General features: G+C 44.9%; 1 protein-coding gene across 1 annotated transcript in view; it reads left to right on the forward strand.

Annotated features, from left to right (window-relative positions):
- LOC126547246 (high affinity cationic amino acid transporter 1-like) overlaps positions 1-11,581 on the forward strand; it is a 442,489-nt gene extending 430,908 nt beyond the window's left edge. Inside the window, exon 7 of the mRNA XM_050195200.2 lies at positions 11,418-11,581. Within this exon, the coding sequence (XP_050051157.1) occupies positions 11,418-11,581 (164 nt within the window). The remainder of the gene's footprint in view (positions 1-11,417) is intronic.
- The last annotated feature ends 2,349 nt before the right edge of the window (positions 11,582-13,930 follow it).

Raw genomic sequence — 13,930 nt, forward strand, 5'->3', positions numbered from 1 at the left:
GTAATGAACCAACGGTGGTTGCCGGTAGCGGCTGTCTGACCATCATTTTGTCTTATTTTGTAGTAGCAATAAGCGCACATTTTTTTTTTTTCAAGCGTAAATTAGATAAAAGCTTTATGCTAGGTCTACCACTGCATTGCGTCACATTAGCTTTCTTTTTGCTAACTACTAAGATAAAAGAAATAGCGTAAAATAATTTACGTAGGTACCTTGAGAAACTATACAGGTTAAACAAAATGGTAATTATGCCGTCTAAACCTAGTGAATGCGGAATTCGTGTCCGTTTGTTCTCAGCCCTCGCTCGCCTGGCTTGTGTTTTACCTGCGCCTCATGGCCCTGCCTTTATGGCCTCCAACCACAGCACCGTCCAAATTTCGTGACCGTTTGATGAAATGTTGATTTCCGCGCGCTTCTTGTCAGCGCAAGCTCCTATCTAAATACATGTAAAAGGAGAATTCGTTTTTCTTGGCAACTACTGCGCCAAATCTGACGAGATTTGTTGCACTTAAAACAAAAACTTACAGTGTAGTGACTGTTAGTTTCAAATTTTTGATTTATGTCGTCAATGTTTTATTAAAAAATGGCAAAAATAAAAAATTTTCAGAAAACGAAACTATGGAATTTACAACTCTGTAACTCAGCAATGAAAAATGATATCACAATTATGTGAATTGCATTTGATAGTACATATAAAGCGGAATAAAATTGATGTGTTACACGTAAACTCTAAAAAAAAATGTGTAATCTGGAAATACAGCTTTTGCAAAACCCCTTGTACACGACGTAAAAAATTCACGTAAAATATAAATTGACGTATCAAATTAGTCCGCTTTGAATGGTCTTATGGATTCCGCTTACAGAATCGTGATATCCGCTCTTGAAGCAGAGCTATCATTTTGTAAACTTCGTTCTATTATTTTTTTCGAACTTTCATATTTTTGACATTTCTTTTAACAATATTCAGGCCCTAAATCAAAATTACGCTTCCACCAGTCACTAGAATTTAGCTTTCTCTCTCAAATGCAACAAATTTATTTAGAATCGGTCCGGCGGTTATCTCAGAAAATCGTGTTTGTGTTTTACATGCATTTGAATAGGTCGCGTCAGAGTTGCGCCCGAGCTAAAGCTTCCTCTTAGCTATGGGCTCCAAAAACAGCACCGTGCAAAATTCATCTTCGTTTTGTGAAATGTTGTTTTCCGCGCGTTTCTTGTCAGCGCAAGCTCTCGCTCGCGTTTTGACTGCGCCTCGGTAAGGCCTAATCAAAGCCGCGACAAGCGTGTTGACATGCTCGTTTGCCCGCGACAAGTTCATAACTAGAAGGACCGCTCAGCGGCGTTCAATTGGACATTAATGCCTTGTAAGGCGGAACCCTGAAGGGGCGCGTTGTAATGGCTCATACCCAAACAACGCGGCACCTACTCGAGTGAGGCAAAAATATCATCGGCAGTAGTGGCTCATACCCCCGTAAGCAATTGCCCGTACCCCTTTAAGGCAGAGGCTAACTATCGCTCAGCAAAGTGAAGCGAGCAGTGCATACATTCAATGAAATCACTTGCATTCATTGAATCGACCGCCAGTGCTACTTTTCCCTGCTGAGAGGTCGAAGAGAAAGGTCGTTGGCGCGAGTCTGGCACCACTATGCGAGCGCGCGAAGCCGCAGCTAAGCGTCGAAAACGAGCCGAAGAAGCCGAACTGCGAAAGCAGCAACGCGACGATGCGAGACGGCAACGTAAAGAGATGGCTCAAGCTCGGAGACTACGGCTTGCCACAGGTGTACTTCACAGTTCGGCACGTTATGTCTAGCAGGAAGCCTGATCTCTCCTGTCGTTTAACTTAATGCATCACCATGCGACGGACGTTAAGTGACAAAAGGGGCGTGCCGTTATAACAAAAAAATATTCAGCGAAAAAGCCAGGTGCGAATGCGATATGGGACTGGGGCCAGCATTTGACGCAGCGCAGGCATTTTTTTTTTTTTCGGGCCAATGAAGAAAGACGATGGAGGGGGTTAGGCTGACAGCGTGGTGAAAGACGAAGATAAAGGTCATGCTGCCTCCGGTCCATCGCAGTCCATTGCAGCCACTGAGAAGCTGTTCAGTCGATCTCAGTGTGCCGAGCAGCCTTTGCTGAGTCATTCAACTCACGTTCGAGGAAACTAAAAGGGCGGCGCGTTAGTCGAGAGTCACGTGGTATTTCTTAAATTTCACGCACTTTAAAGAAAGGCTGGAAAAAAATTAAACAGGGCAATTACCTCCGCATAGATGAAATAATTCCATGTTTCTGAACAAGCGCTACATCTTTTGTATTGAAGAGCTTTCACTAGATTCAATATGTAAAAAGTTAATTAAGCAATCGTTGTTAATTGCTCAGCTTGGGGGATCGAAAAAAATATCATGACGCTCTCCCTATGGCTCAGAATACTACTGCGGCAATTCGACACGCATATCCCCTATGTTCTTTTTTTTTTTAATGCTTGGCCCAAGTTAGCTGAAACACCTTGTATATTTAGGTATATGTATGCTATATGGCACGCCATGCTATATGACTTGGGGTATATGCGGGTTGTATTGCCACATCATTATATCACTAAATTTTCTTATGCCGGGTCTTGTATCCTTCGCAATATTATTTACCCGCCGCGGTTGCTTAGTGGCTATGGTGTTGGGCTGTTAAGCACGAGGTCGCGGGATCGAATTCCGGCCACGGCGGCCGCACTTCGATGGGGGCGAAATGCGAAAACACCCGTGTAGTTAAATTTAGGTTCACGTTAAAGATCCCCAGGTGGTACAAATTTCCTAAGTTCCCCACTACGGCGTGCCTCAAAATCAGGTATTGGTTTTGGCACGTAAAAATCCCTAATTTAATTTAACCTCTCAACTGCAAAATTATTCCTCAGAATTTTGAGAATGGCAGCCCACAAACAAATCGCATGATACAAAACACCGACAGCGCATGCCTTTTATCTGAAATCTTCTCATACTTAATTATTAAAAGTGCGCAGCAATAACAGAGCTGAAAATGATGTAATTTTATTTGCGGGGCTGTGCACTACCTCTTTGATCGACCCAGAAAAGAGGTTTGGAGCATACCAGGTACGGAGAAGTTGTAGTAAGATCGCTAATAGACACGTTGGCTTCAAGTAATAAACGTAAATGAAATTGTCCGATGACAGGATTCAAACTGATGACCCCTAGCAAAACAGCTCGTTTTATTGCGTAAGCATTATTTGGCGAGTAGCCCAACAAAACCTACCTGTCACACGAAAAGTGTAACTACTTGTATCAGTACAAAAATGGCCAATTTGAGAAGTTAAAACATTTAATCGTTGTAATAGTCTTAATGTAGTTGACTCGTAGGTTTATAAGCGATAAGAAACAAATGAAACCAAAACGGAAAAAATTGGCTCGCCATCCCGGCCCTGCGAAAGGGGATGTCCAGCGAAGCTGTTGAACACAACCACTGTTGAGGAGGGTATGCCAAGCTTTATGGCTTTAGAGTAATGGTAGAAATGCTATTTTAGAGTAATGGTAGTCATTGGAGTAAAGGTCATTTAGGCAGCACGCCGCCGCCCATAGCGGTGCTGCAGCAACATTGAAATCAGCTGCTCGGCTGGTTATCTTATACACGAAAATCTAGGGACGTCACCCTCCACGTCGCAAGCTGCCGTCGCCGCGGCAGCTTGCACAGCAGTAATCTTTACCGGGAAACGCATGCGGGGAGCGCTGCGTACTTCACATTGTTATCAGGAGCCCCGTATCGTCAATTATGTGGTTCGGATACTTGTTTTGAGCTTGACCTTTATTTAAACTAATGCTGTTTTGTATAATGTGGGCTTTGTTCCAAGGAATGTATGCTCTGTTCGCTTCACTTTACTGAGTACTTGCAGCCTCTGGCTTACGGGGGTATGAGCTATTAAATCTTTGCTTGCTTACGGGGGTATGAGCCATTGATGAGTTAATGCTCGGAGCCTCTGCCTTACGTGAGTCATTGTTCTGCCCTGCACTGCCATCGTGATCGGCCCACCATTGTTTTTTTTTCGACGTTACACCGCGAAGAAATCTCGGGATGCTAGCCATATATAGACAGCTTCGCTGTAAAAAAAAGGAAGCAATGAAGGGGCAGCATTGACGTGAAATTGAAACTCAGAATTGTTCATTCCTGTCGTCTTTATTTGTTTCCTTTAACCACCCGATTAATAGCCTATGGCTCATTGTAAGCATATGCCACGAACACTTACGACAATAATCACAACGACGACAACGACGACGTGGTTGTTAGGGCAAAGACGTATGAGCCATCCGATGACCAGCTTACAGTTCAGAATCCCAACCCTAAACCATTAGCCTTACCGGTCTGGACTCTTCGACTTCAAACCTTTCTTTGTGTTGTAGAAGAAACCGTCGATCATTTTCTCCTTTCTTGCCGCAGTTTCACCTCCTTGAGCGAAAATCTCCTTTGAAAATTTTCCTTGATATTTCTTTTTAACTGAGTAGTCACTGTGAGTTCTGGATGACTATTCTAACTTTTTTTTTTTTTTAATTTGGAGCTGTGCAGTTTGCCCGCCGCCACACGGCAGTTTGTGATGCTCTTCATACGTTTACAGAAGCATCAAGCTTCTTTTGCTGATGGATGGTACTTGTTATCGGCGTCTGTACGCGCCGTGATAGCTATAATACTCCGTCCCACACATGGCAGTCAACGCTGTGGAAGCTACGCAAGAGCTTCGGTCAAGTTATCACTCCGCGCGTTCCATCCATGCTTCGATGCGCGCCAACAGCGTTCGCTCGCGTGAGCATGCACGTGAGGCTCCTCGCGATGGGTTGCAAAATAAAAAAAAACGCCAGAAGAACATCAAAAATAAAAATAAACTAAAACAACGCATTATCAGCCGTATACCACACTGTATTTGTTTCTAAGGATTAAAACAGTTTCGGCACAATTGCGGTCAAAAAACGTCGAACTATATCCAAGTGCGAAAGAAGCCACTGCAAGAAGTCTCTCTGGCCTCCACTGCATTGACTGTCATGTGTTGGAACGGAGCTCAAGTTTGATACGCTGCTCTTGAGGCGAAGTCGCCCGTTTGACTCCCGGCCGCGGCGGCAGCTTTCCGGCAAAGAAGAAATGCAAAAAAAAAAAAAGCGCTCGTGTACTTGGATTTGTGCGCGCGTTAGAGAAACCACGCGGCCAAAATTAATCCGTACCCCTCCGATACGGCGTCTCTCACAGCCCCAGAACTACTGTTCCGGGACATTAAACTCCTTGAATCAATCGATCTGCCACAATTGTCGAGTGGCGTTTGTTTCAACCGCTCGCTCAACGAGCTCTGTGGCCCGCACCCTTGCCTCGCGTCATAAAACACCGCGCGTCCCCATCAGTGGGATCGATCCCAATTTACTGAAACTTGGTGAAACTTTATCACCGTGGCATATACGGTACATTGCATTAGCATCACAGTAAACCCATCTACGAGAGCATGGCCCACGGGCGAAGACCACGTTCGCGTTTCTTCGTCGTATACGGGAACGTTTAACTTCTTTATTATTGTTATTTTTTATTAGTTATCTCTATCGTGCATGGCCAAGGCTACGGGAAAGTCCTCCAGCGTAAAAAAAAAAGAGAGAGATAGCGATCTCTGGAGTGGCTGCAGCGTTTCTTCGATCACGCACTGCGCCGCGACAAGGCGACGCTGACATCATCGATCAAGGCTTCGTACGTGGAAGGACCTCACAATGCCGGCCTTTAGATTAAACGAGGAGAGGAGCCTGCCTTTTCCGCTTCAATCATAGATCACCCTTTTCTTCCTCGGGGAACGACCTTGCTAGACACCGTTCCTATCCTTCATCCCGACACGTCTCCGAGACGCCATTTCTCTTTCAAACGACTCGCGCCACTAGATTTGTGTACGCGCTCTTCGGTGTTTGCTTTCGTCGTTGTTTGAGAAAGCTAACGGCGCTCGACTTCGCTTTCTTCGAGGCACGGACTAAGCGCGGTGGTAAGATTAACTATCCGCCCTGGACTCTTTGCCGTGACGTGTAGTTTATTTATCACCTATATGAATGCAGCCGGACTGAAACTGGCTGGAACTAACTGAAAAGGGCGGCGCCTCGAGGATAAGGTCCCGTAGAATGCATTGCGAAAGAACGATCCTGGCTTTTATTGTTCGTTATTGCTATAGTTGAAAAAAAAAACTTGACCTTCACGACGAAAGTTGGCCGGAATGGCTGGAACTTTTGGGAAGAAATCGATTTATTTCACGTGACCTAAAGGTTGCTTGGTTCTTGATGTGTCAGTCGCCGCTTAACACGAAACATTTACGATCTTCGAAGTTTAAAACTATGCAAATGAGATTGGCGCCGATACAACTATAGGTATACCGGATCAGGGACATTGCTCCCGTATAAACAAGTTACATGTCAAGTTGACAGCCGTAGTACACTAAAAAAAAACGGCAGATTACTAATGCTGTTGATACTTCTCTACTTGTTCGCTGCTCGTCCTTTTAAACAACAATATTTGCAAAATAACTTTTGTTAATTTGGCCACCTCTATTTATCGTGCATTCGGAGGAAATTCCCGGCACTATCAGAATTCCCGACTATATCACAACTTAAGCGAGATTTAAAGGTGTCCACATCGTCGGGTATTATTACCATTAATTCTACGATTTAAAAAGAACACATCAGCTTTGTCCAGTCAGATGTTTTACCACATTTTTCAGCGGTCTTTGTTTAGCGGTCTACTGCCCGCTGACTGCTAGGTAGCCCAAGCAGTCTCTATTTTTAAAGATGGTAACCAACCTTCACCTGTAGACTACCCCCCCCCCCCCGCCCCCCAATTCACCACCATGAATCTGTTGCAGGCTTCTTGAGAACATCAGTGTCTCGCATATGTACAATCATCTTGAGACATATAACTTATTTTTTTCATAACCAACATATTTTCAGGAAAGGGTTGCCTTATGATATTCAACTACTAGATTTCACGTCTGAATTACGTTGTAGCATGAATAATAACAAACACACTGACTGAACCTTTCCTGACTGTACGAAAACCTTCTACTGAGTATATCTCTTGCCGCCTAATGGCTAAACTAACCGCTCCTTCACCTGTATCTTTAAAATTAACTGGGCTTCGTAAGTTCTTGTGTCATAGGCAGCAGTTTCCTGCTGTGAATTCATACGTGGCATATGAAGCAGCCCAGATTAGTGTACTCGGCCCTCTAATTTTTCTTATTTATAATACTGATTTGCCTAGTAACGTTATCTTCCCGTGTATGACGCCTCGCGGATTATTGTGTATTTCGCATAACTATGAAGACTCTCCATGATAATTTAGCTGTCGAAAAAAGGACCTTCACCTGGTACAAGAGTGGTGTAACCGTTGGCAAACGACGCTAAACGCATCTAAGCGCTGCGTAGTTGCTAAAAAGTCCGTCTGCAACTTCGCGTACACCGCTTGTTTCGATGAAATCCCCTGGGCGCCTGCAAATAAATAGCTTGGCATTCATTATTGTTCCAATCTTTCCTGGTCCACTCATGTTGAGAAGGTATGCGCGAAATGTAATCGAACTCCGGGGTTTCGACGTCGGCGTCACCATCAGTCTCCATATAGCATTCGACAACTATCCTACCAAACCTCTGTCCGTCCCCAGCTGGAACATGCTTCGTCGATCTGGTATCCTCATCAAAAGTATTTATACGTTAAGGTAAAATCCGTCCGAAATCATGCTTCCCGTTTTATAACATGTAATTGCAATCCAGTATTGCTCAAATAAACGCGATATTATGCTTATCAACGCGGATTCCCGCCATTCTATTGCTGTTCCATGCCTTTTTCATGAGTACATTTTTACAACTCGTGGTCCAATCGTCTCTCGCTTGAAATTCCTCTTCGCGCACATCTGCTCGTGTTCACAATGATCTCAACTTCAAGCGCATTTTTTTAGCCGCGCACGGTATTTCAACAATTCAGAGCACGGTCACGCGTCATATGAAATAACTTTCCCAACGAAATTGTATCGATAAGTTATCCTGTTAAATTTCACGACGGCTGCAACTTCATGTGTCGTTTTGATTTTGTGTAACGAAGCTTATTTCTGTTTTGTTCGTTTCTGCGCTTGCGTATAGCGTACTTTCGTCTTCTAATGTATAATTTGTTTGCTTGCCTGTGTGAACTATTTCGCATTTCCTGTCTTTCTATATGTTGTTCATTCCTTTATATGGGAGGGGAGGATATGGGGTTTCATGATTGTTATTTTTTTATAACCCCTCCTCCCACCTACTCAATGCTCCTTTGAGGCCTGTATAAGGTAATTTAAATAGTTTCCCGCTATTTCCTTTGCCCTCATGCAATGGGTTGGCAACGCCACCACATGTTAGTAAGGTCACACTACGCAGCTTCTCTGTACGACGTTGACAAGCTCTCCTTCTTCCCTGCGATTATGTACCGAAGAATTATGCCGCTGTCTTGATTATGATATGATTATGATATGATTATGTCCATCGTTTTATTACTTCATGATTATGATAATCATTACCAGCTTTAACGGTGCAATAGCACTTCAGGCAATGGAAAGCCATCATCACGCCTATCTTTATTATCTATATCACCTATAGCGAAAGCGAATTTCTACTTCTAATTTTTCTATACCCCTATTTCTCTCGTGTGTAGGCAAACATATAGCGGCAAATCATTGCTCGTTTTCAGTTAAGAGTTTTCTCTCTCTACCTCTCATTTTTCCAGAGATAAAATTTAGGGTTTGCACTGATGCTGTATATCAGAAACTTTCCTTTTTGTTTTGCCTCCCTTCATGGCGAAAAGTACTGAACAGCTCAGACCAGCGAGTGATACCGTTTGAAGGCTACAGGGCCGTTGAGATAACGTGGCGTTTCATTTATAGCGGCCAGAACCTCATTGAGGAGATCTTACCAGGGAACTTTGCGTGCTCTTTCTTTCCTTATTCTCGTTATCGGCAAACACAGTATCTATCGTATCACGCGGAAAGGCTCACCGACACCAGTCCGTTAAGAGACGAGGACAGTGGTCAAAGAAATAGAGGAACGAAAGCGAGGACCAAATAAAAACGAAACGAAGATACCAAGGACAGAGCGTTTCTACGCGCTGGCGCTCTCAAGCGGATTCTTGCGGAAGAATGAAACATTCTTGCTGGTCTCGTCTTCTCCTGGGAAGCGGCAGCAGCAGCGCATCTTAGCAACCACTATGCACGCGCAAGACCTAAATGCAATGAAGAAAGAATAGGTGAAGAGTACGTGAAAACGATCCGACCACTGGGTAGCGCTACAAGGCAGTAAAAATAGAGAGCAAAAAAATGCAATAAGTCGGTAAGCTCTTCTTGCAAGTCTAAGAGCTGCCGAGAAAATGTCAAGCGGGTGAAGAAAGAGGGGAGTAGAACCTATAGCAGTTCGTGCACAAGTAACAGAAGAGTAAAATAAAAATAAAGGTAAATTGATCCTGCCTGGCTAATCTACTTGCCGCCTCTTGGCTCGGAGTCATTAACTCTGTCTCGGTGAAACGCTGACGCCTGGGACATTGGCGCGCCGTAGGCGTGAGGGAGAGGCAAGAGTGTGTGTAACGCTTAGAAAAGGACGGCGCTGGTGGAGAGGAGGAATTCGGGCAATATACGACGGGAGAAGGCACGAGGTTTGTGGGGCACTAAGAAGGGGTGGCGCACGGGGCGAAGAGAGGAAGTGTTCTATTGATACCCGCTCAATGATCTCGGCGATCTTTGACGGCAGCGGCGGCTGCGATGACGGGGACTTCCTCGAAGAAGCCAGAAGGAGAGGGGGATGGAGTGAAGGAGGGAGGGAGAAAGCCTTAATCGAGTTCGGCACCAGCCGCAAGCGCGGCTTGAACGGCGTGACCGCCGTCAACATGATCGAACGAGGCGAGCTTGACGAAAGAGTTGGGAGGCTAGCGATGTTTCCGGAGTACGCTTCCAAAAGACATCATCGTCGCCGCCGCTGCCCTAGCACTCGCAAAAGAGGAAAGGTTCTTGCTTGGCTGGTACTGACATTGACGCTGCAGTTGCTTCGCTTCTTACCCTCTCTCTCTCTCTCTCTCTCTCTCTCTCTCTCTCTCTCTCTCTCTCTCTCTCTCTCTCGCTATTTTTTTTTTTTTCTTTTTGCTGCTCCGTAAATGAAAGGAATGTAGCGGCAAGAACGTTTCTTCGTACTCGATATATGTAGCTTCGGTGCAAGTCGTACCAAATATTTCATAAGCAGACATCGAGCGTGCCAGAGAAAGAAGGTTTCGTACACGGAGATCGCGGGCATAACGAGCTCTCGGCAGAGATGCCCATGATGCATGCCCATTTCTTTTCGCTTTTAGTCAACCCACGTTATATACGACGCATGCGCAGAATAAGCGTTTAGTGCTGTCAGAGGAAGGAGGACCGTCCGTGTGTACTTGCAGTCAGCGTCGAATACGCTGTATAACGCTGTATATTTACCCCCGTTTGGAATGTCAACTTTCCCTGACATAGATTCTTCTTCCAAAATGTCGGTTTCCGTAGAACCTTTTTGCTTATCTAATGTATCGCAGCTTCTAGTCGTCGATATATTCGCCCTCACCCTGCTCTCCGCTAGACTCCCAACTAGACGGCCTGCTCCCAACAGAAAGCTGTGTCGGCATTTTTTCATGTTGCTCTACAATTTCCTCATTCACACCTTTCATCTAATTATAATATTTGAGAAGCTGAATAATCAATTAAGACAAATGATTTAATTAGGCGCTATGAAACAAATAATTGGAGTAGCTCCAACCGACAGCAAACAACGTTACCTTGGTTCTGTCTAGCTACGTGGCATTTGCATATTTTTAAGGTTTGGCTCAAGTTACGTGGGACACCCTGTATGATCAACGTTAAGAAAGGAAACCGAGAGGCCCCATTCTCATTAGTCAAATCATAAGATTTGACTACATACATACATACATACATACATACATACATACATACATACATACATACATACATACATACACACATACACACATACATACATACATACATACATACATACATACATACATACATACATACATACATTCATACATACGTACATACGCACATACATACATACATACATACATACATGCATGCATACATACATACATACATACATACATACATACATACATACATACATACATACATACATACATACATACATACATACATACATGCATGCATGCATACATACATACATACATACATACATACATACATACATACATACATACATACATACATACATACATACATACATACATACATACATACATACATACGCATTGTTATTCGTTGCTGCAACATGGATGACGGGTATTAATGTGTTGCTCAATTAAAGTTGAGTGACATTACTCGCATTCACTTGACCCCTTTCTTGTCCCGTGCGCAGGTGTGGTGGTGTACATGGCCTACGGCGTGTGGCACAGCTCGGAGCGGCAGAGCGACGACCCCGAGTGCTCGCTATTGGAGAACGTGATGTGCGACGACGTCTCCTCGGACGACGTGCTGCCCCTGGCCGAGCAGAGACGAGAGGTGCTCGTTGAGACCTTCTGAGAGTGGGAGGACCCTAGTGACTTCCATTTTCCGGCGCCCGTATGACGACGACGACGCCAGCAGAATCGTCTCGCCACACGCACCGGTCGACGCCGTGGAGGTGACGTCACCGTCGTGGTCGACACGTCCTGTGGTCGTGCGCGTCGGTAACTTGGCTGTGCGTGCTGGATACGAGGACCAACGCTTGTGCGCGGCGAGTGTTGGGCTGTGTCGTGGCGCCATCTCTCGTCGGCGCATTTAGAAGCACTCTCGCGGGCCGTAGAAGGAAGTCGCAATGGGGCCATCGTCTGCTGAGTCTTTCAGACGTGAACATTGACGTTTAATTCAATATCTGCGTGCGCTGCAGCTAGTTCTGTCAGGTAACGCTAGTGTTGCATCAAACTCTCGGTTATCACTTTCGCCTGTCGATATGAGCCCACAAACGGCGGTTCTTTTTAAACTGTGCCACTGCGCTCGATTATTAAATCTTGAACTCAGACACACACACACACGCAACAAAAAGAAAGCAGTTTTTCAATGCTAACTCGGTGTTCCCTTTCATGTTGGTCAGGGGTGTACATGCCACTGGTGTGCGCTGCATGTAAGCAACAATGAGGTGCCATTCTTTATGGGAACTATAGTCGGTGGCAAGCTAAGAAATACAGACAAGCTTCTCCGAAAGAAAGCCGAGCCTGCTGGAGCCCGCTCACAGGTTATTCACTATGCTCTGCTAATGTAAATGCTAGGCTCATTGGAAAATAAAAGCTTAGTTATTTCAAGCTAGGCTGTTAGGTATGGCTGAAAGGTGATATCAAAATCACCCATATAGTTTGCCCTAGACGTTCGGGTTTCATCCTGAAGCCAGTGACACAAAGACCGATCTGAACGAAGAAAACGGTTGTTTTAGACACCCGATACCTCTTGACGTAATAAAAATAAGCGAACCTAATTGGCTGCGCATCTATGCAAATTCAGTTCGGCTTGGACAGCGTACATGAAACCTTGCAATTCTTAAGTTGACACCGACTATACAGCAAACTAATGCAGGAAGGGCCATATTAATTAGGGTTTCATTATCTTCAGGACATTAAATAAAGTTCCTCATACCATACCATACCATACCCGTGGTCCTGCCAAGGATTCGCTTTGTTCGTAGCCATATATCTCAGGGTGTGTGTGTGGACGCTTTGACGATCAACCTTCAAAGTTTCTACGACGCTTCTAGCTTTGTTTAACCACAGAGATGACTTTCCAGCGACGGTACACGATGACGTGCTAAGAAATGTATCGCATTCTATTCTCGCTAAACAGAGACACTTGCTATAAAGAATAGTGTTATTTTCCGTCAGATTGCCTGTTGTTGAGGTGCAAAGTTGTGTCCGCAGCTTCACAGGTGGTGCAGGGCAGTGTACACCTTTACCGAGCGCATGAAAACGAGAACGATTGAGTGCGTCGTTTGCAACGGCACGCTTTGACGCAAGATGAAAGAGAAGGACCACCCGCGAAAACTGCAGTCCACAGTGCAATCCCCCGAAAACTCTGTGCCCGGTGAGACGTTCGCGAAGTGACGCGCCTTTGTGACCGGTCGGAAGACCTTCCGAACAGAGTTTCGAGAAAGTGTGCAGGGATTTTCGGACAACAACGACGCGTGTCTCATCCATATCACTTGTTTCGCGACGTTCATTTCTAAACTGTTTTCAAAGTTGTATGTGATATGCTGACCGGGAAACCTGTCGGCCGCCGATCGTACGAGTGAAATTTGCGTTCCGTTTTCAACGTTCGGCGGATGCGTGCCGGAGGTGATGACTTACTGTGCTTCACGTACCGAGGTTGTGTTCGCTCAATCTCTCAGCAAGCCCTTTGTCACACGTGATGACCTGCTCTGACTGCTGCCAACGCTGCAAGAGAAGTTCGCGATGAAACGTGGTTATGTAATGTAGAACGTGATCACTCTGTGGACAACAAACTGTGTCCGAGCTGTATACGTTATTGTCAACGTGAGATTTGTGATGGCTTATACAAGTGGCCGAAGCCATCAGCTGGTGGGAACTCAGTTTTTTGCGTAACGTCACTTTTCAGAGCAGGGAAAAAGAAACACGTTGGAAATCAGGCGATGGTTTCAACAAATGAGAAGAAATCGTTACGCGGCGCAGGTCAGCCTTATACGTTCTATGAACTACGCCAAATAACTACGTGTGTAACATTTATCGAACATTTTTTTTATAATTATTATAGTTCTGTGAGTACGGAGATTTACGTATCAGTGTTCAGCCACTCTTTCGTTGCTTTCGCCGTACCTTGCAAGTGCTTAGCGTTACGAAGCGGTCACTTTCTCTCAATCCACGTTTATCTGAATGCTTCTTGATAACA

Source organism: Dermacentor andersoni, chromosome 3, assembly GCF_023375885.2.
Source record: "Dermacentor andersoni chromosome 3, qqDerAnde1_hic_scaffold, whole genome shotgun sequence".
NCBI classification, from domain to species: domain Eukaryota; kingdom Metazoa; phylum Arthropoda; class Arachnida; order Ixodida; family Ixodidae; genus Dermacentor; species Dermacentor andersoni.